Here is a 23,212-nt window from a genome sequence, read left to right as displayed (position 1 = left end):
TTATTTCTGAGAAAAAAAATCTCTCTCAAAATACTTTGAAAAAAACTCTCAAATATATATTTTTTGCTATCTGTGTGAAAATATTTTCTCTAAAAAAAAAGTGTTTCTCTCGAAACGCTTTTTTTGCTCTTGATGCAATTTCTTGCTCTCGTGTCAGGATTTTGCTTTCACTGTGAGAATTGTGTCATGGGCGGGGCCACGTTCCTATTGGCCAGTCGGGTGAGCATCGTCTTGTCTTGGGAGTCGAACTGAATCATTACACCATTGTTCGGTTCACCTGCATAGATGCCGTCTCTGCCTTATGGCTAGTTAAGTTGAGCAGTGAGCACGGACACTCCAATGTTTGGGTAAGATGATGACACACAGCTGGCTGAGCAAGTTCAGTATCACTGAAGATTAAACATAAAAAATAGCACTCATATTCATGAATGAATGTGTATTATATTATTTGCTTGCTAATCGCTAGTAAAGCTAACCAGCCATCATGCTAGGTAAACTTGCAAACTCACCTGGTTTCTACTATGTTTAAATCAAATGCCAAATTAATGTTTTGATTTAGATTTCACGCCTTATTTAGTGAGTAGTGAGCTAGTTTCTACCTTTGCACTTGCTAGCCTCAAAGCACCTGAAGAGTAACTGCTTGTTCATACAACCTCCCGTACAACTTTCAACTAACGTTAGTATGCATGGAAGGTGGCAACCACTGATCTATATATATATAGTGGTGGCAACCCTACAACTAGCTAACGTTAGACAATGATTGACATACCGTTTGAAAGATTTAAAAGAAAAAATAATTACCATGACAGTACAGGCACAAACATATTTGTGGGTTGCTAATGTAAGAGTTAGTCCTAGACCTGCAATTTACCTTGTCAGCTCTAGACCTCGGCTAGATGGTAAAAAATATTTAGAATAAGCCCGTGTAGCTGAGTTTGTGAGCTATACATGCAGTGTAGCTAAACATGTAGTGCAACAACCATACAAAGACTATTTTAAACAAAACTAGGTGGGACACTTTCAAACGGTATATCAATCACTGCTCACTACTCACTAAATAAGGCGTGAAACTATCTAAATCAAAACATTAATTTGGCATTTGATTTAAACAGTATAAACCAGGTGAGTTTGCATGTTTGCCTAGCATGATGGCTGGTTAGCTTTACTAGCGATTAGCAAGCAAATAATATAATACACATTCATTCATGAATATGAGTGCTATTTTTTTATGTTTAATCTTCAGTGATACTGAACTTGCTCAGCCAGCTGTGTGTCATCATCTTACCCAAACATTGGAGTGTCATATGTCCGTGCTCAACTTAACTAGCCATAAGGCAGAGACGGCATCTATGCAGGTGAACCGAACAATGGTGTAATGATTCAGTTCGACTCCCAAGACAAGACGGTGCTCACCCGACTGGCCAATAGGAACGTGGCCCCGCCCATGACACTATTCTCACAGTGAAAGCAAAATCCTGACATGAGAGCAAGAAATTGCATCAAGAGCAAAGAAAAGCGTTTCGAGAGAAACACTTTTTTTTTTTAGAGAAAATATTTTCACACAGATAGCAAAAAATATATATTTGAGAGTTTTTTTCAAAGTATTTTGAGAGAGATATTTTTTCTCAGAAATAATTTAAAAAATTTCAAATGTATATTTTTTATGTTCTATGAGAAAATACTTTCTCTCAAAACTTTTTTTAGTCTCAAATATAATTATTTTTTGCTATTGGCATGAAAACTTTTTCTCTCAAATATTCTTTTCTCTCTCATGAAATGTTTTTTTGCTATCAGTGTGATAACTTTTTCTCTCAAACTTTTTTTTTTCTCTCAGATCTTTTATTTTCTTGCATGTAATAAAGAACCAAAACTCACTCCATACGTCTACCTATATATGTCTATGCTTATTCACACTCCTAATCGGTAGATGGCGGTAATGCATCGAAAAATTGAATGTCATCCGCCATTAAACACAAGAAGAAAAAGACGACGATGAGGAGGAGTCACCGCCATTAGTGTCTTATGCGCTTTGTTACAGTATTTCAGATTTTAAAACGTAAACATAATTATTCTTTAGTACAGCATAAAACGTCATGTTAATGAACCAGTCACCGTCGGTATAAAATCGTTTTTTTGGCATTTCGTGGGTTTTGTTAACAATATCGTGCTTGACCGTTGGGGTGGGTGCGGTTCAGAAACAAACAACGAGTTTCCTATTATCATTGGAATCTGACTCCACGAGAATCTTAAACAATATGAAGAAAACGTTTACATTCTTTGAGATCTTACTACTGATGTGCGGTAAGTGTGCGATTTTTGTGTATTTGTAAATGCTTTCTGTTTCACTTTGTCGACGCTGGAAACAGCGGTGTTCAGTGACAGATGTTTTATCATCTCTTTACTCAATGGGCACAAGATGGCGCCGGTCAGCTTGGGCGACGCGGGTGTTGCTACTTACTTCCGGTCTTGCGCTTGCATTTACTGTAAGGGAAATTTACACACGAACATTGGCTAGATGTATACAAGTAATGTTTTTCAAATTTAACAACGGGTAGTTGTACATCAAAGACACGAGGAAACATCCTCCCTACATTTTTGCGTACCTCTGGGTGGAAATGATACAACACCAAGATACAGCGCAGAGATTGCTGAATTTTAATGTTGATTATGCGGATCAGCGTTAGCGGTTTATCAGTCAACAGGGCTCTTTTCATTCAGAAACAAACCACTCAAATGTGATTTACATTTTCAGAGAGCTGATTTTGTTCTGATTGTTATCTATAAGATTATAAGGTTTCTGTCTGTTAAACGAGACGCTATGAGATTTCTGATAATGCATGTATGTTTTATTAACTTCATTTGATAACATACTTGTAAACTGTAACTGTACAATTTAACGTTATGTAATTTTGGTAAGGTTCGCATTAATTAAAATATCGGTGTTTGCGTTCATTTGTGGTGTTTATCAACGTTTTGTGAAAAATCTGCAGCATAAATCATCTGTCTAAACAGTTCATGCATATTGTTACGAATTATTTTGCATTAATGATCAGATAAAACAAATATTAAAATTATTCATGTATTAGTTGTATCATTTTACTGCCCGTTTTATTCATTTAAAAATGTTTGATGCAAAGTTAACTGTAAAATAATAAAATTTGGTGAAAATGATGGAACAAACTATGTGCACAATGTCATAAAAATCCTATTGGAATTTCAGTATATCTTTTTGGATCTTACTGGATTCTTAGAATCCTATTGGACATTCTGATTGATTTTAATGGGATTTAACGGTGTCCTGTAGGATTTAATTTGGTTAAAATGGTTAGAATCTTATTGGACATTGGGTCTCATTCATGAAACACGAGCAGAACGAATTTTTGTGTAAATCGCGTGTAAAGTGGTTTTGGCGTAAATTTTCGGATTCATTAAAACGTTCGTATTTTCCAAATGTTAGTTGGTACGAAAGAAATCTACACCTGCTCCCAGCCACGCGTAAATAGTGCGTTTAACGTCTGAACGTTTTGCTCATTAATACGGCTGCATTTTAATTCATAATCGGGTACATATTTACACAGCATTTTGAAAAAAATATTATATATATTAATTACATACGGTTTTTCTTTTAACTTTTATTATGAGAGCCAGTAATAGCCCTTACGGAAATTAACCATGGTTTTACTACAAATGAAACCAAAAGACCATGGTTACTATAGTTAAACCATGGTAACCACAAATTAACCATGGTTTTGCTATATTAACCATAGTTTAACCACGGTATATTTAGTAAATCTGTGGTTAGACAAATGGGAGTCAATACGCCAAAAAACCATGGGTTACTACAGTTTTACTATAATAAAACCATGGTAATTTTTCGTAAGGGAGGGTCTGTAATATGCTGCCAAACTTCCTTTTTTAGGACCTGATACGCCACTAGTACGCTTGAAAATAAAATGTGGCGTTTTGAATGAACTTCTGATAATAAAACTTCAATTTCTGCAGCTGAGAAATGTTTCTTTTTCAGTCGCTTTTGAGAAGACATGTTGAAATCCTTCGTTTAGTGTCATAATATGATGCTCATATATAGTTGTCAGTCGGATTTAATGGGCGGGATTTATGGTAATTGAGAGTGAGCGTGCACGCGCGTCCCATTTACGACTGATTGGAATTCATTAACACACACACACATTTCACTATCACATCTGACGTTTACGAAGTTTTTGTGAATCAGGAGAAGAGTTTTCGGTAAGTTCTCTTTACGCGCAAATCACTCAGATATTTACTCGTATGTTTACGAATGTTTCATGAATGAGACCCATTGTGTTTAATTTAATTGGATTAAAGTTTTTTTGATTTGTATCATATTTAACATTGTGATTTTTAAATGGAAATGTACTTTGTCCTTTAGGATCTTATTTGATTCTGTTAATTACTTTTTAAGAGTAACTTTACATTTTTAGAGTAACACTGTGTGTGTGTGTGTGTGTGTGTGTGTGTGTGTGTGTGTGAACTGAAATTCATAATACAGTAAGGAAAATATAAAAAATATGATATTTCATAATGTCCAAATAAGTTAAAATGTATTACATGTGACTAAAAATTAATAGAAATGCAGACATCTATAATGGTATAGACGGTTTCATCTGGCGCATGCGCCTGGACCTAAGTTAACTTCCGGTCTGTGTTGTGTATATCGGTCTGGCTGCAGTGCCTTCTACAAACACAGTTAAAGTCAAGGTGATGAGTAGACTGAATTTGGGCTCAGGTGGTTGTGACGTGGGATGTGTTTCCCATACATTTATTTTTGGAGACTCGCCACAATTTTAAAACTGATCTATTTTCAAAAAGGCTTCGTTAAATAAACATGAGTAACGTTACGTAATGTACTGCACGTTTAATAATAATAATTCCTTACATTTATGTTTAAATATCAAAACGAGGCACATGTGTTTTTATATCGCTGTATTTCTGAAGGAGGACTTGCATGTTGTATGCCTGATAAAGCAGCGTGTGAGCGTAGCTCTGCTTTGTTTACAGCTGTTACTGGGGAAACCTCTATTTCTCGCGCTTTATGTCAATGCTTTAAAACATCTCCTGCTGGCAAAGGATGAATTTGCATTTTCATTAAGTCCGCCTGATCCACGCAGCAAACATATTTTGTTTGTTATCAATTCTTCCTTAATACAGATAAAGGAGGCAGAATTTCATTCAATCTTTGTGTATTTTATTTACAGACATGGCTAAAAAAACATTACATGTGAGAAGAGACATTACAAAATCTTTTGGAAAACAAAAAACATTTACATATTAGATGTGAGCAAGGTGTATAATTCTAACATGACACCTTCACAACAATACTTGGACACATATTGGTCAAAGCACAGCACACAACCACAAGCACAAGTCTTCAGCTCAGTCTCATGAGCTGTGCGGACCCTGTCCGGTGATGGAGGAGGATTCACAGGACCTTCCATCTCAGGTGCAGGTGTAGTCTCTGACAGTAACAATATAAAGACATTGTGTCATATCACAACCTCTATTCCTAAGGAATCCAGATTAGCTATACACAGGGGGCAACATACAACTGTGTTCAAAGGTTTGGGGTCAGTAAGATTTTTAAATGTTTTTAAAAGAAGCATCTTCTGCTCACCAAGGCTGCATTTATTTGATAAAAAAATTATAATAAAAACAGTAATATTGTGAAATATTACGACAATTTAAAATGACTTTTTCTATTTTAACATATTTTAAACTAATTTATTCCTGTAATTAAAGCAGGATCACACTCCAACATTTAGGCAGGTTTGCCTGCAAACACAGTCACCAAATAAATTGCGATGTAGCCTAGATGTACAACATTCAAAACTGATTAACGTTACCCTTTAGTACATTGGTAACTTAAGCTCATTTTCTAGCCATTTCATGCTAGTTAACAGTTTACATTTACAGAGAATAATTGTAACTTACCTTTGTGAAAATGCTTTGAACACCATCATGTGTGGTGGAGTTTTATCAAAGGTAATCTTGGCCTCCTTACCGCTGCTATCCATGTCATTCGTCACCTCTGAAACATGGCTTGTACTATTATTTTTCCACGCTGGAAAATGATAAAAGGATGTTAAATGTTAAATGTTTATGCCACTTCTATCGTGAGAACGACTTGCAGTTTATAACATAGCAGGTAGACTGCATATTGAACACTGCGTTCTTCCCTCCATGCAAAGAAGTCTGGCACCTAATGTTTGTGCCGTGGATTCCCAAAATGCTTTGCGTTCACCACTGGGATACGTCATGATGACGACACATTTGCGATCTCTATTGTCCTGACGCTTCCCCTTTAAGAAATCCGAATTTAGTGGGCATGCAACTTTTGCACGCATATTTTGAACAGTAAAGCCGCCTTTCTACTGTCTCAGACAAACTACACCGGGAGTCATTCATTTCCAATGGAAAGTAGTGCGGGAGCTGCGTGGAGTTTCGATCATATGCGTATGCGGAAATTTCGGATCTAATTTGAGCTTCGGATGCGATCACATATTTGAACTTCTGCGGCCAGACCATATGCGACCGCCCGACCGGATGTGATGTATTCTAAACCAAAACTATCGGCGCAAGGTGAAAAAGCTGCATCATAAACAATTTTGAGTTAATTAACTTTATATGTTGGTGAGTTGTTGATCTCATCTTCTGATTAGTACTGGAGTCTGCCATTACATAGCAAAAGCTAAATTGTTTAACAACTGATATTAATGAAATATTAATGTATGCTGTTTATAATAACATTAAATTGTATAAGACACTGGAGCAGTGAGTACAAAATGCCTGTTCTGCCACTTTGAGCTGTTTTGAATTGTGCTTTACGGTTTTGTGTAGCGCTATAAGTTACTTTAATTATTTGTATTGGAGTAATATGTTCTGTTGTCCAGGTCAGGTCTTATGTTCCAGTTAAAAAGTTTGACATGGGACAATAGTTCTCCCGTGGCGTGTGTGTGTGTGAGCGCGCGCGCGTGCAGATGGAGAAGACGCGCGTGACGAGATAATAAGATGACGAGTTTTTATCAGCGAGAGGACCTGTTACGTTGCCTGGTAACCCATTGACCATATGCACGGAGCGCTCTTTTTAACGTCAGCATAAAGATAAGCCAGCTCGTAAACTTCTGGTAAAACTGATTTAATGTTGTGCTTTATATAGGTACAGAAACATCTCCTGCCCACTGATCTATAATATAGAACTGGATTGCTCATGACGTCATTAAAGTGAAGCCGCCACGCTGCCATATTGGTAATCCCTAGTGTGCGAAAAAGTTCCATTGAATTAATAGGAATTTGTATGATTTTAATGAGAAAACATCACCTAACAAGTCAGTGTTTATAAATATGAAGTATCACTGTACATTATTACAATGCTAACACCCTAGGCATGTAAACGGTTATTTTTTAAATGTCGGGAATTTCCCCTACTTATTAAAAAGCTACGTTCATTACAGTAGTGAGCATCATGAACATGATAAACATCAGACGGACACGACCTCAACATATATAACAAACTACAAAGTGTTCGTTCTGAAATCTGAATTTATTCAGAGAAATAACTGACTATATACCGAACGGATTTAAGAAATAAATACAAAGCTTTATTTCCCAGATAGTAATTTTTTTTTCATTATAGAGAAATATTAACAACATAATTGTATAATTCATTGTAATATATTAAAATCCATTTCTGATACTAATACGTTCGTTTAATAAGTCCCGTTTGACTGATCAGCTTCTAATAGAGTTATTTTAGGACAGCAGTTTGAATGTAACTCAATGGTGCTCTCTGCTGGTAGGGATTAGTAAAATGGCGGATCGAACACTTCCGGTGGCTTCACTGCCTGTTGGCAGTTTAGAACGCGATGAGCGATCCAGTTATATATATAGATCAGTGCTCCTGCCTAGTTCTTGTCAGAAATTGAAAAAAAAATGCAACATGATAAATAATAACAGCATAACAATAATGATAGATGATGGAAACATACAGTTTTATGTTATTTAACAACGAATAATTTTTTATGCCAAGCCTGGTAATCCCTGTGATTAGACACTTAACTACATTAAAATGCTGACAACTAAACACAATAGTAACTGTTTATAGGCCAGTGACTCTCAAATTATTATACCAATACAGGGTTTTTCCTGGGTCTTCGGTGGTGGCTGACCGACGTGCTCATCCACACACAGCAAAGAGTACCCTATACCCACATGATCCGCAAGCCCAATATTGACAATAAAATGTTACATTTAAAATAAATACAAAGAAACAGTTTTTTTTTAATCCTACACTGCAGAGTATGTGAGCGGAGCGGAGTGGGAGCGGAGCGTGGAGTGGAGGGGTGTGATTTTGACAGGAGCGAGGAGCGGATTTTATAAAAGTCGGAGCGTTGTGGTTTTCACTCGCTCCAAGAGCGCTCCACCACCGCTCCATCACGAGTACAATTCATGCCAATGGCCCGTAATATAACTGCATATTTAGCAAGTATTCATGTTAAACATATTTAACTATAGCTTGATACAGATGGTTCTCTCAAATCAGAAGGTTACAATGACGACAATAGCCGAGCGGGAAGTTAAGGAGTTTGTCTTTTCCTTTTACTGAATATTTTCGGGTCGAAGCATGATTTAAACAGTTACAGCACATTCACACGCAATCGCTTTCGCAGAAATGCATTCAAAGAAATGTAATCTTACAGTGCCACTTCATCTGTATCTGATTTTGAATGAGCATAAATCTGTAAGAAATGCATTGATCTGTAGATAAAATAAAAATTTACTGTTATTTTCATCACAAACAAAATTTGCACAGCAGAATACAGTAATTACATTAATGCTGACATCCATGTTATTAGTTTGGCATGCGGTAGGAAAAAAAAGTATACTACTGCTTAGGCACACTATAGCCTAAGCCATTTTGAAACTCTCCTGTTATTTTTTATTTATATAGGCTACGTTATGAACATAACATTTCAAACATACTGAAATACTTTAGCCACGGAGCGAAGGCGGAGTGGTGTTTCTGGTATCACAGAGCGTGGAGTGGAGCGGGAGTGGGAAATTGTGAACCTGGAGCGGAGCTGGAGCGGAGTGATTATTAAATGCTCTGAGCGCGGAGGGGAAATTGTTGCCACTCCACTCCACTCACATACTCTGCTACACTGTAAAAAAGAATTTGTTGAGTCAACTAAAAATATTTTGTTACCCCGCTGCCTAAAAATTTTTTGTTATCTTGACAAAAAAAATCTTGTTGAAACAACTTCAAATTAGAGTGGAGTTAGTCCAGGTAACAAATTTCTTTAAGTTGACTTGACTATTATTTTCTAGTCCAGTCAACTAAATCATGTTGTGTCAACAGGGATTTTTTTTTTTACTTCTATCAATAATCATAAACAAATTTTAGCCCACTGCCTTAAATGTTTAAATAAAGATGACAAAACACTTTTTTTATGTAATTTATTTAATGATAGAGACAACACTTTCATTCACATTTAAATTGAACAAGCAATTTGCTGTCAACACATCAACTGATAATTGATAAACAAAACAAAAAATGCAAAATACAAACACACGTCTAAAGATCTGAACCGACACTTGAAAGTGTGATGTATAATAAATAACATTGGCATGGGATTGAGAAACAAATAGTTGCAATTCAATTCATCAGATCAAAATCACAGGGATTGTTTTTAATTTCATAACTCAATATGAAAATCAGAAGGTTGAACTCTGCATATTAACCCTGCACAAGTTCACATGCACTCCCCCCACCATAATGCAAGTCATGGTCAAAATGAGAAACCAAGATATATGTAATATAATATCACATTTAGTTAAAAAAAAAATAGTGTACTGTACTTCTGTATAATAAGATATAAATGGAATGAATGCACATGGAAGCACAAAGATCTAAACAGTCAGATTCTAAATTTCATAGCACATGACCAGACAGAAGTGTTAACATCAGAAGGATCTTGAAAATTTCCAAACTCGTCCCCCATCATAATGCTACATACTGAAAATGTGTACATACTGTTTAAGAAAATGAGAGGTGAAACAACATTTGTTTACATGAGAACATGCATATTCCAAGTCATGACATGATAAACTTTAATGTACATTCTAAAAAGAGTGCTGTGGAGCCGATGGACACATCATGAACACTGAAAAGTGAAAGTGACATGACATACATTTGTGCTCTTCATTTAACCCAAAGTGCACACACACAGCAGTGAACACACACCGTGAACACACACCCAGAGCAGTGGGCATCCATTTATGCTGCAGCACCCGGGGAGAAGTTGTGCCTTGCTCAAGGACACCTTATTTGTGGTGTTGAGGGTGGAGAGAGCAGCTGGTCTTCACAAGTTTTTGCAGAGCCTGAATGGTGTATTTAATGTGCTGGAGGTAGTGGATGTTCACTGCATACAGACCCATTAGGAGTCCAAATGCCTTGGGGACATGGGAGATGTCAGTGATGACAGGATGTCCAAATGAGACCAAAGTTGGTTATTCCTTGGGAAGCACATCACATTGCTGCTCCTCAGTTACAATCAGAATTCCCTCTTCAATTTCTTTCTCAACATCCTTAATGTCACTGGATGGCTGGGATAAGAAAAAAATATTACATTACTTAATACATTTATAACAAATGAACACACATATGTACATACACTATTAAAGTTGTGTGTTTTATTAAAAGCACAGCTACCAATAAATGCAAATTGTAATTCACCTTCAAGTGGAAGATATTTTGAAAAATTTAACCAAAAATGAAAGTCAAAAGTAAATGGTGCTCCTCAACGGTTTCGTTTAGAAACATTCAAAATAACTTCCTGTATTAAACTGTTAAAAGCCTGTACAAATTTCTTTGTTCTGCTGAACACAAAGAGTTTAAAATCCCATGGGAAGATAAGTGTAAAATACACCCCCAGAACCAACTATGCTAAAAATGGGGGGAAATTATTTTCTTCACTGGTATTCTACATGATTTCTGAATGACATAAAATGTGACAAACCAGTACAACATTCAGGTTTTTTTTTCTTAATCCAATTCTAAGTGTCTAATCTGTCACACCATTTATACAATGATCAGAAAATATAGTATTCCTTTTAAATAATAGTCTGTTGGACTGCATGTTCAGAGTAAAGCATGACCCTTAAAGGGTTGGTTAACCCATCTATGTTTTACTCACCCTCATAGCATCGTAAGTGTGTATGACTTTCTTCTTTCAGACAAATCAAGTCGGATTATATAAAAAAATATATTTTTTAGCAATTGGTGGGTGTTTTTCTCAACAGTCCAAAAGTAGTCAAATAATGTGCATCAATTCATAATAAAAAGTACCTCACATGGCTCTGAGAGGTGAATAAGGGCCTCCTGTAGCGAATCCATGTGTTTTTGTAAAAAAAAAATACATATTTAAAATGATATTCAAAGCATATTTAAACCCTTTTCTCTCACTTTCGTGAGAGCCATTCCGGGTGGATGAAAATAGGACATATGGGTCATGCATGCACCGATGATAAGTGACGAACACGGAAGAGTGGAGGAGAGACAACAATATGCCAATCACGAAGTAAAATCACAAAATTAGGCTTGCACGTATGATAGTCAGTGGAAGAGAAAAAAAAGTGTTTACAACTTTTTAAATATGGATATTTTTCTTACAAAAAGCGCATCGATTTGCTACAGGAAGCCTTTATTCATCCCCAGAGCCATGTGAGACACGTTTTATTGATGGATGGGTGCATTTTATTTGACTATTTTTTAGACTGCTGAGAAAAAAACACACCTGTCTACTGCCATTAAATAACCTGGAAGAGCCAGGACAATTTTTAATTCAACATACGTCTGAAAGAAGAAAATCATATACACATAGGGTGCCTTGAGAATGAGTAAAACATGGCCTAATTTAAATTTTTTGGTGAACTAACCCTTTAAGCAAAGTTGCTAATGGCCAATATGCTAGCACTGAACATGTTTCAGGATTCAAAACAGTATTCAGCAAAATAATAAAGAATGGCTATGTCCAAAAACAGGGTTTCTGGTGGTTTTATGAAAATAAATTCAACACTTTATAAAGACATTTTAAATACCAATTATAGAAAATTCACGGAATAAAACTGAAGGGAAAATAATGTCAAATTATGTTCTCTAAAATTTGAAGCTGTTTTCCAATGCAAATATCTACATTTTCGTAAAGGGTTCACTCAAAAAAGAAAAAGAAAGAAAATTGTCATTTACTAAACCTCAAGTTATTTTAAACCTGAATTAATTTATTTCGGTTAGTCCCAGTCCCAGACCGTCTAACACAGTTCACAACCCCACAACGTGTTACAACCCCAGATCACCCAGATTTCTTCTTCTTCTTTTACCTGGATCACATCACTGCAGACTGATGGTGCTCAGTTTGGTCATCCACAAGTGTGATCCCAGCAGTCATGTCCTTGATGAATTCCTGCGCAGAGCCTGTGTGCTTTAATAAAAACAAAGGGATGCATTAAACAGGGCCTTACAATCGTAAAGCATATAGACTCCAATAGATGTGCATTTATAAATAAATAAATTTACTTACAACTTTGTCCAAGCTCTACAATGTAAATGTCATTTCCATTATGTCTGCTTATCATTTTGATGGATAACTACAAAAGGACTCGCTGTGGTCCATTCACAGGATTATTGAATTCTGCTCTGAATCTTCAGTCATCCCAAAATATCATAAACATGAAAAATACAAAAACATGTTAAAACACTGTAAAATAATAAACATACATATAAATAAATCTTTACAGAGAAAGTCAAATGCATTGACAAGTTTGTATTAAATGCCAAAGACAAACTTTACCATCCAGACGATGCTTTTAAATGACACAACACATAATTATAACACAATAAAAGGACATTTAACACATTTGTGTCGATCGTTATTGTATCTCTATTTATACAAGATATATGCTATTATTACTTTTATTCTAAAATATATAGATTTGAACGCATGCAATTTACTTATGACCGTATATTCACCATAGACTATATAAAAACAGATATTCACGCAGCATTACACTAGGTTCTAGTGAGGCACTTGAATGACTAACGTTACTTCAGAAAACTGAAAGAAGAGTTTGTAACGCTACCTTCAGAACTTCATCTGAACTGTAGACTGTAAAAAAATCATCAGAACTAGGCTTATGTCAGCGATATCAAATGTAACGTTAAGTTACGCGCTCCGGAAGAACTCTGAGGGAGGTGCTCATCTGTGCTGCTCATTCGTTGCCCTTATAACATACAGAAAAGACACAGTTCGAGTAGTAATCTTCTTTTTATCTCCTAATTTTTCATCGTTGAATATTCTGACGGATGTCTTACGCTGTCAGGTTAAGAGCAGTTCCTTTTTTTTTATTCCCGCCGTTCTTAATCCATACAGTGATCCGATGAGCTCTCGCGCTCTTTTTGAACGGTCTCTAACGCAGCTCTGGGCTCAAATAATACATACAGACTGTATTTTTATTGTTCTCCACATAAGTTCAGCTCCGCTGTCCCGCATGGGGGAATATCTGTTTTAATATTTATAAGGAAAATACTGTGGAACCGCCTGTATTTTGAGGCTTCAGGGTGCCGCGAAACGAACATTTACATACAGTAACTTATATACAGAATGTAAGACTCTTTAAACCATACTTACTCTTCTGAGACAACAAATGTAATTTTACACATTAAGCCAATGAATACGAATATTTTACTTACCAAAGTTGTATTCTAGTAAAAAGTCCAAACTTTGAGGAGAAACTGACTAGAATGTCTGACGGCCTTCTTCTCTCTTCAACAGCCTTCACGAGAATGACGAGATCTCGCGATAAGTGATGTTGTGAACGTGATATTGCTATTGAATTGAGTCAACAAATTTTTTTTAGTTATGAGGACAAATAACCTAGTTCAGTCAACTTTCAAACTAGTTGAGACACTGAAAACTTAAAATTTTTAGTTGAATGAACAAATTCAGTAACTGCAAGTTGTGTCAACATAAAAAAATTCATTGAAACAACTAAACTGCTAAATAATTTTTTACAGTGTATTTATTCATGAAAAAACGATCACTGTCATCCTTTCTTGCCCTCTTTGCAAAAAAAAAAAAAAAAAAAGCTGTGATTTTTCCGTGACTGGCTTTCATAGATTAGAAAATCCTTTTTTGATAGACCTGATAATTATTTTAGTATAATCATATCAATTAAAAATGTTAAACATTAAAAGGTGTAATAGTGTAATTTTTTACCATATAAAATTAGCAGCTAGCTAGCAACAGCTTTCTTTGTGCTTGGATCTAGTTTAATCTCACTCCAGTCTAACTTTAAATTAAATGATTTTATAGGTAATTTACTACACATTGTCATAGGCCTATACATGTGGATTATTAAGGCTAAATTTTACTAAACAATATTGCTAATGGGGTAAGCACACTTACTTTCTCATTTCAGATGTGTATGTTCTTCTAAGAAGTAATGATTTGCTATACACCGACTGACAGGCAGACCACTTGCTTTAAATGGGTCAGATAATGCCCATTTTCCACAAGTTGATACGATTCTTTAGGGTCTTAATGAAAAGTCTGTAACATAGTTTGTTTAAAATTTCTCAATGTTAGTGTAAAAAACACGTTTTACCCTGTCAAAAACAGCTCTTTTCAAAACATGCTGGTTTGTTTCTCCTTTAATGCTAATGAACCCTGCTGACTCTGCCCCTCTCTTCCATCTCCTCTCTGAGAGACTGTTTACTTTAGCCACATTCATAGTGAAACTTGCTAATAGGGCTTGAGTGTCATGACTTCATTACCTGGCGTGGCCGCCATGTTGATGACCTCCTTTACTGCTACTTGGACTACTGCGCAGTGTAGACATACACCCTCTCAGCCGTGTTAATTTGATTACTTAAAAATCTATTTCAACCATGGTAAATGGTTGCTGTATTGTGGGGTGTAATAGCGCAACACATAATCGCCATGGGGATTTTTTTTCCCAATGGATTAACTTTCCACCGCTTTCCTGCTTAGAGGCGCGACCATGGAGACCAAGTAAAGTATAAAATCTGAATATTAATTTATATAGCTTAAGTCAACATTGAACATTGAAAATAAGGGAAACTTTCTGTTGCTATCTCTCTGCTGACAGCAAAAATTCATACAAAACTGCTGCATTAACTAAGCAAGTAGCTGAAGCTAAGTCTAACTTGACTTTGCTTACAAATTGGCGTGAAATCGTGCTCTCACAACAACCACGCTATCTTAAAAAACACAACATCACGCTAAGGTTGTTTTCAAGTAAGCAAAACGATGCTTTGAAAACATCTGTTTTCGCTGGAAGGGCAAGGGGTAGCAACAGGACAACAGTACAGAGACTGACAGGTCCGATGGAAGGGCTAACGGGATATTTTACAGGAAAATACTAAAACGGGAAGACAGCGGGAAAAGAGCTCAAATACGCGAGAACCCTGGAAAAAACGGGTGGGTTGACAGCTACTAACTACAGATTTGAAACAGTTAAAAGTACATGTGTGAATGGTTGTTAGCACTAACGATTACTAAACTAGCAGCTAGGTGGAGCGCAGTTTACCTTTGTCCAGATTACTTTATTCCCACTGTTTGTCGGCTTTATGATCTGCAGATCCTGAACCCATCCATTTGTGAACTGTACATGACTTGACTTGTAGCTTCGGAACTATTCTGAAGTGTAGGCGCTCACAAAACAAACAAGGTAGCCGAAGATATCTGTAATGCAAAAGTGCGGCAGCAGGTCGCCATCGGTGCTCCACTCTTTGTTGGGTATTTCATATGGATCCAAACCATTAATAGTGCAGATTTTGTGCACATACCGGTCACTGGCATCCCTATTTAGCGTATCCCTGTAAATCCCACAACCTTTTCGTGATTTTAACATCTTTTTTCTTTCTCCCAACTCTGCTTCTTCTCGTTCGACTTGATGTATGTTTACATTCGCGAAGCCATCAACATGGCCGCCACGCCCCAGAATGCAGAATGCAAAGCAGCGCCCAAGCCCTATTAGCACATTATTAGGAAAGGCGATTTGCAATGATTCATTAAAATACATATACTCCCCGTTTCTGTAGGTGAGGCTGGATCATGAATGATTCGCGCGAACATAAACTCATTTCAGTAGATCAAGGGCGCATTTCTTTTATTTCTTCAAACGTAAGTTAATCCTCTGCGATTTCAGTCGCTCAAATTTCTGGAGTAAATAACTACTACTATGTTCATTATTACATCCAACAACAAAACACCTCAATCACTTAGGAGCAGAGTTGGGTATAACGCGTTACAAAGTAACGCGTTACTGTATTCTAATTACTTTTCGTGATAACGCAGTAATGTAACTCATTACATTTAAAATAAATGTAATTTGATTACAGTTACTGATGTCGATAAAATTAAGTTACTTGCGTTACAAATGTAGCTATTAGTAAGAAAAAAATATTAAAGTAAATAAATAAAAATGCATTTCGAATCACGTTTTGGGGCGGCTTATTGAGCATTCGCTTTAATGAATTCCTACTGGAGAACTCGTGCTGTTAAAATGGACGGAGATTTTTGTTTAAGATCGGGAGGGAAGGTAACTTCTGGACAGGTGAAGAGCTGTAGCAGCGTGTGTGGTGGAGGAAATGCTGCCCTTGTCGACTGTGGAATCGCAGTCATTTAGAGACTTGCTTACGATGATACCCGTGACGGACAGCTCTGTACCCTTGCAGGACCGAAAGAAATTTGCAAGGTATCTAGATAAATGCTATGCGGATAGAGAGCTGTTACGAGAATACATTTTGATTGACAGCCTTTTAAAGCCCGAACCCGTGTGCAGCGCAGCCCGACATTCAGATGTGCGCATACACGCACAGCTCTTTTGCCTTTTGTCAACAATGAGTCATTTATAAATGTTTTAACATAATTTATTCATAGCTAACGTAGACTAGGCCACTTGGAAGTTGGAATAAAGAAATAAAATAAGTCCTCTGTAACATCGTATCTCGGCACTCTAAATAGACATAGACTCATTTAGCCTATAAATAAACCAACGCACCAATAAAAACGATCTTTTTTAGCAGATTAAATTAAGATATGGTATTTGGCAATAACGAAATTGAGATAAAGGCTCCGCCGGATTTGCTACTCCACATATCAGATGACATTTAATGAAAGAATAATGCCAACATTAGCGTAAATACTCTGTCCACATTATGCATTTAAGCCTTAATGAATATATAGTTATCATTTGAAAAACCTTTACTCACAGAGATTAGGCTAGGTCTACATGTTTATGTGGAGGAAAATGAATGAATCCACTATAGATGTCTTCAATGTGTTCCTGCGCTCACTGATGGTGATTATTCACTCATTATTCTTATTATAAACACGGTCAAAACTTTTCCACACCTCAGAACTTTGCTTTAGCTGCTGGTGCAACCAAAACGTATTTTCGCCGGAGGCAAGCCTCCGTTGAACCTACTCAGCATCCATTTCACCGTGTTTCTCGCGCTACTCGAAACACATCACATGACTCATTTAGCCTACCTCACAAACCGGAGCACAAGCCTGAGCCCGCGTTTAGATGATATAAAGTAAGCCCCAACACAAGTTTTTTTTTACATCTATATTTTTTTAATTGTTTAATTATTTTAAAATTAATAGTTTGGTCAAAATCGATTCCCTATTTTCATTTTGGAAACTTTTTTTGGTTGGTCCGATCGATTGTGCAATCGATTTTCGAACGAAAAGTGACAGCCCTATGGAGTATGAACTTAAAAAAAACATTCGAGCGTTTGGAATATATGTCTCCACAACCGCAGACATCTGGACTTGTAATAATAGAAGCTTCCTTGGAATGACAGCCCATGTAGTTAAGACATAGGTCTATGTATATACATTTAAAAAGACTACAGTTTCCATTGTTAGGCAAGTTTATGTTAAGAATGTTAAGTTATAGAAATGCATTGGATATTTAATTCAAGTTGCTGTTTTCATATTTCTGTAATATTTTTCAGTCAATATTAAATTATGGAAAGAACTGAGTTTCACTTTGTTTGTAGTTTTTTTCCTTGTAGGTTTAATAGGTTTTCAAAGTAACTTGAAAGTAAAGTAATTAGTAATCTGATTACTTTTTACATGCAGTAATCAGTAATTTAATCAAATTACAATTTTAGAGCAGTAATTAGTAATTTGTAGTGGATTACTTTTTTTGGGTAACTTACCCAACACTGCTTAGGAGTCATGCTTGTCTGCATCTCTGACTGACGATGGCTCACTCAGGACGGGTCTGAGGTAAGACACAAGTCCAGTCTGTGCTGAAGCGCTGCTGTCAATCAAACAATCATGGGAGGGGCCTCCGACCGTGTGACGTCACAAGGTCAGACGGCTCGATTTGAGAAAGGGGAAAACATTAAACGAGATGCCAAAAAAACTTGGTGGATTTTTATCATTTTAGGGTGGTTGTGTACACACACTGCCAACACACATTTCAGTTCAAACAACTTGTAAGAGTGCATGTAGCATTAGGGCATATGACCCCTTTAACCATTAATTATAATGAATCGGCTCAAAGGAGTCATTAGGTCATGAATCGGATTTTAGTGGACATGTTGTGTGGGAATCCTGGTTGTAAGGACATCACAAAAGATTTGTCAACACACACACAAAACACTTCATAACTGAATAGTTTTTTTGTTTGTTTGTTTATTTAAAAGTTATATAACTATGTATATGTCAGCTGCATGTGCGGAATGCTTGTCACAAGTTATAAGAGAAGATCGGGCAACTTTTGAAGGCGACCCGGCAATGTTCCGGCAATTTGCCGGGTCCGATGTGCAGTGTGAAAGGGGCTTTAATGGACCGCTCTATTTTGACATTTGTTTGTCTTACGTTATTACTGTCAATCGTAGCAAGACAATTTAGCAGATTTACCTGCGTAATATTTAACATTTAGTTTTAATATTTAGTTTGTCATTCATTCAACATTTTCTTCAAATTGTGAATGGATTTTGAAGAGAAACTGAGCAAAGGGCTCTCCCCTTAAAGCACAGTACAATTGACTGGAAATGACAGAGCTGGCTTATCTAAAACCAGGAAGTAATCGTGCATTTGTTGAATTGATAGAGCATTAGTGATTGCTTTGGAATATATTTGATAATATATATATATATATATATATATATATATATATATATATATATATTACATTACACACAAACTGAACTTTATTACATTTATGAACAGTATTATACACCTCAAAGGGAATTTAAACTGAGTTACAATATCAAATTCTACATATTGTTTGATGTTTTATTGTTCTGTGATGTGATTGTATTTGGTTTTATTATTATTGTTAGTAAAGTGTTATGTTTATATTCAACTTCTGCTCTCCTACATACGCTTTATATGTTCCTCCTCACTCCTTTCGAGTCACGAGCTGGTCCAGTTGATATTTACATTGGAGGACACAAGTGCTACATACTGTGTGTGTGTGTGTGTGTGTTTGATCAATCCATTATCAGTGCCTTAGAAATTTTTGCCCTAATGCTGTGTGCTGCACAAATCACCTCTCATGTTTTTTACAATGTTACTGAAGGTTGTGCAACATACAATGAACAATGTCTACATCAGGGTGAGCTTAAAGAGTAACTAAACCCTAAACCAACTTTTTTTAGTTAATGATCTGTAAAAATGGGGCTTTATTAGTGCTGTTCATTGATTCAAGTAACTTTTTTGACATTTGAGTATAAAGTGTTTTAATTCTACAGTATATGGTGTAAAAACATCTGAGTGCTGCCCTCTTCAGGTTGAACGGTGGCTACTGCAGTTGATTTTTCTTATTGGATGTTTGGGTGGCAAGTGACGTAAGGAGTTTCCAGCTCACCACGCCCCTTGGTACGAGCTACCACGCCCTTGGCAGTATAAAACCATCTTGTTCCGTCAAAATCACTGTAGTGAGTCAGGAGTTGGAATTGCGAGTATTGAAAACGACTAGGATAGAGTATTATAGCATCTATTTAGCATAGCATTTATATAGTTATTTAGATTATTTCGTGTAGCCTATTTAGTTAATTAGCATAGTTGTTAGTGTAGTTAGTATTTTTAGAAGCATAGTTAATTAGTAGCATAGTATTGCACCAATTAGGATAGCTTCAAGTTAGCATTAATCTGTATTTAGTACAGTGGTCAGGATGGCACGTAGGTGTAGTGTTGCTGGTTGCAACAGCACTGCTGGACTGCATAATTTTCCAGCAGACTTGAAAATTAGGCGCCAGTGGCTGCATACACATCCCGTCTAGAGCTGGAGTGTGCAAACTGCACTTTACGCGGGATTGCTTCTCCAATGCAATGGAGGTGGAAATGGGCTTCTCCACACAGCTTGCACTGAAAAGCGACGCAGTGCCGTTCATGATGCGGGAGTTAAGACCACAGTTTGAGCCAAAGTGGCTCAGGCCCTGGCCCTGTGTCCACAGACACCTCGACAATTCCTCTACTTCAAATGAACGCTCTGTTGCAAAGCTACTTGTGTCACTACAGTCACTCTCCATTTTAGCTACTCTAATAGCAGCTGTAAAACAATCCGTCACTGCAGGTCTCAGGTTGACGCCCCACCCGTTTAGCCCCGCCTTCGGTTCGTCCCCTCTATCTCCTTTGTGCTCTGCCCACTTTTCAGCATTTTTCAAATATTGCCAGTGGGTGGAGTCAGGCTCTGACCAGGGGTTTAGTTACCCTTTAAGCAAACTGCAAGTACTATTTGTTCATAAAACAAATACAATGGAAAAGTGTACCTTTTAGAATATATACATTTTTTTAAATCCCAGTCACCCAACTGGATCCCATTAAAATCCTATAGGAATGATCCTACAGGATATTTATGTCTTATCCTGTAAGACTATTCCTATCAGAATCCTATAGAAACGGTTCCAAAATATGATAGAAATGATTCCAATTAGAATCCTGTACAGTTTTCTTATTGGAATCCTTTAGGATTTTTTGACAATGGATATTTAAATAAATCGCAGCCCATGTCTCACAAGGTAAATATTTAATTAAAAAAAAAAAAATCAATGTAATACAAACAAACATTTTCGAGACATAAGTAATTTGTACATTTAAATAATTGGTAAGGGAAAAAGACATTATGTAGCTGTGTGTACACACCATGAGTTCAATTTTCATTCACCGGACCCAAACATACGTGTCAAATGCACTGGCTCAGTTAACATTTATAGTATAGTAATAATTGTCAAAAAATCCTAAAGGATTCCAATAATAAATCATCCTATCTAACACTTTAAATTGACTCAAATAATACAGTTCATTAACGCAAAATAAACTGATCTTTCCTTCGATATTCAGTAATTAAGTAAATTCCTTTAATAATAGTAATACCATTATAATATTCCCTGCTGAAAATCGCAATATCTGTCCAAAAAAAAAAAAAACCACACACTTAGATATTTTCCCCAAATCGTACAGCCCTATTGTGAACTAAGGACTACAATGGCCACCCTTGACCTCTGAAACAGCCAATAGTGAGCCTGCTCATGTAAGGTCACTGAAGCACAACACTAATCATTTGCTGTAACTATAATAAAATCATTTAAGACACTTTAATATTTCAGTTAATTTTTAAAAAAAAAATGATAATTTTTGATACAATGATACAAATGATAATTGATACTTTATAAATCCTTTTCTATTGGTATGTGTCCTCGTAGCAATGATGTGAAACTGAGTTTCATCGATGGCTCCAACAACTAATCCTTAAGTTATTCAGTTTTGAAACGTGCCTGACAATCCCTCTGATGCAGGGGTGTCATGCATTCATGATTTTTAAAGGAGCACGGGGGGGGGGGGTTGTCATGTGACAAAGCAGCTATGATAGCAAAGTATAACTGTTATAGGCTTTTGTTTTGTTCATTTTTCATTTTTATTCACAACAATTCCAAACATGCTTAATATATCAGAAAATATCTTGATTCTCAAATATGTGTAAGTAAACGCGTTTTGCACCTTTATCGGTTATTTCATCAATAAATGGTGATGGGCAAAGTAGTGTAATCTATTAACTACACATAAAAACCTGACTTTTTACTTAAGTGCCATATATGGGTGTAATGCCTTAAAATATTTTTAATACAACTGATTTTGCATTTAATGTAAATTTTAATAACAATATGTAAGTTACTTATTTTAACACTTTCATTTTACAGAGAGTAAAGATTATCAAAGAACATTTTCATTCAGTCTAGCCAGAGTTCAGGCACTCTCAAAAACTCAGGAAAAAGGCAGGAAGAAGGAGGCGGGAACCAGCGAACATTCAAAATAACACTTAGGAGCCTATATGAATCACTCTTAATCTTGTCTAAGTCTAGGAATAAGAGTAAAATTATGTAATTCTTAGAATTTTGACACACTTAAGACACTTAAAATTGTACTCTGAGTGGCTTTATACATGTGGCCCCTGGCAGCAACAGCACATTTTTCAGAGTGGGCGAGCACTTCATGGACCGCTTACCTTGTGCATGAAATCAGCTGCATCCCTGCAAACCATGGAGTCATAGCAACAGAGTGGAGGTGAGATAGCTGCAGAGAATCCACTTATCTGGAAGCTTTCGTAACTGATGTAGATTTAAAGGGTTAGTTCATCCAAATATTTAAATTATGTCTTTAATGATTCACCCTCATGTCGTTCCAAACCCGTAAGACCTCTGTTCATCTTCGGAACACAGTTTAAGACCTCCGTGAAGTTGGCACCCCATGAAAAGAAATAATCACCAAAACTATGCCATTCGTTTGTGCTACATTTGTGCTGATTTGTGCCACAGAAACGAACGTTTGTGCTGGTTTGGTGTTTTGAGATATTAAACATTATTTTTTTGACCGTGTGACATCACTATTTCGTTTTGGAGATTATTTCTTTTTATGGGGTGCCAACTTCATGGAGGTCAGTTTAAGATATTTTAGATTTAGTCCGAGAGCTCTCAGTCCCTCCATTGAAGCTGTGTGTACGGTCTACTGTCCATGTACAGAAAGGTAATAAAACATCATCAAAGTAGTCCATGTGACATCAGAGGGTCAGTTAGAATTTTTGAAGCATAGAAAATACATTTTGGTCCAAAAAACTCTAACCATTAGGCCACGACTTC

At 36.4% G+C, this 23,212-nt stretch overlaps 1 protein-coding gene and 1 long non-coding RNA gene across 3 annotated transcripts in view; one reads left to right on the top strand and one right to left on the bottom strand.

Moving 5' to 3' along the window:
* The first annotated feature begins 1,964 nt into the window (after positions 1-1,964).
* LOC127988465 (uncharacterized) overlaps positions 1,965-23,212 on the top strand; it is a 41,358-nt gene continuing 20,110 nt past the window's right edge. Inside the window, exon 1 of one of the 2 annotated variants that reach the window (XM_052591224.1) lies at positions 1,965-2,301. In XM_052591224.1, the coding sequence (XP_052447184.1) occupies positions 2,256-2,301 (46 nt within the window). In that variant the 5' untranslated portion in view covers positions 1,965-2,255. The remainder of the gene's footprint in view (positions 2,302-23,212) is intronic. The other variant, XM_052591225.1, reaches the window with a different exon arrangement.
* On the bottom strand, positions 10,391-14,107 carry LOC127988545 (uncharacterized). Its single transcript, XR_008161738.1, has 3 exons — positions 12,612-14,107; positions 12,412-12,512; positions 10,391-10,638 (listed from the first exon to the last, which is right to left on the bottom strand). It is a non-coding gene; the product is annotated as an uncharacterized LOC127988545 (long non-coding RNA).

Source organism: Carassius gibelio, chromosome B22 (assembly GCF_023724105.1).
Source record: "Carassius gibelio isolate Cgi1373 ecotype wild population from Czech Republic chromosome B22, carGib1.2-hapl.c, whole genome shotgun sequence".
Classification (NCBI taxonomy): Eukaryota; Metazoa; Chordata; class Actinopteri; order Cypriniformes; family Cyprinidae; genus Carassius; species Carassius gibelio.
This window is presented reverse-complemented; position numbering and strand designations above follow the sequence as displayed.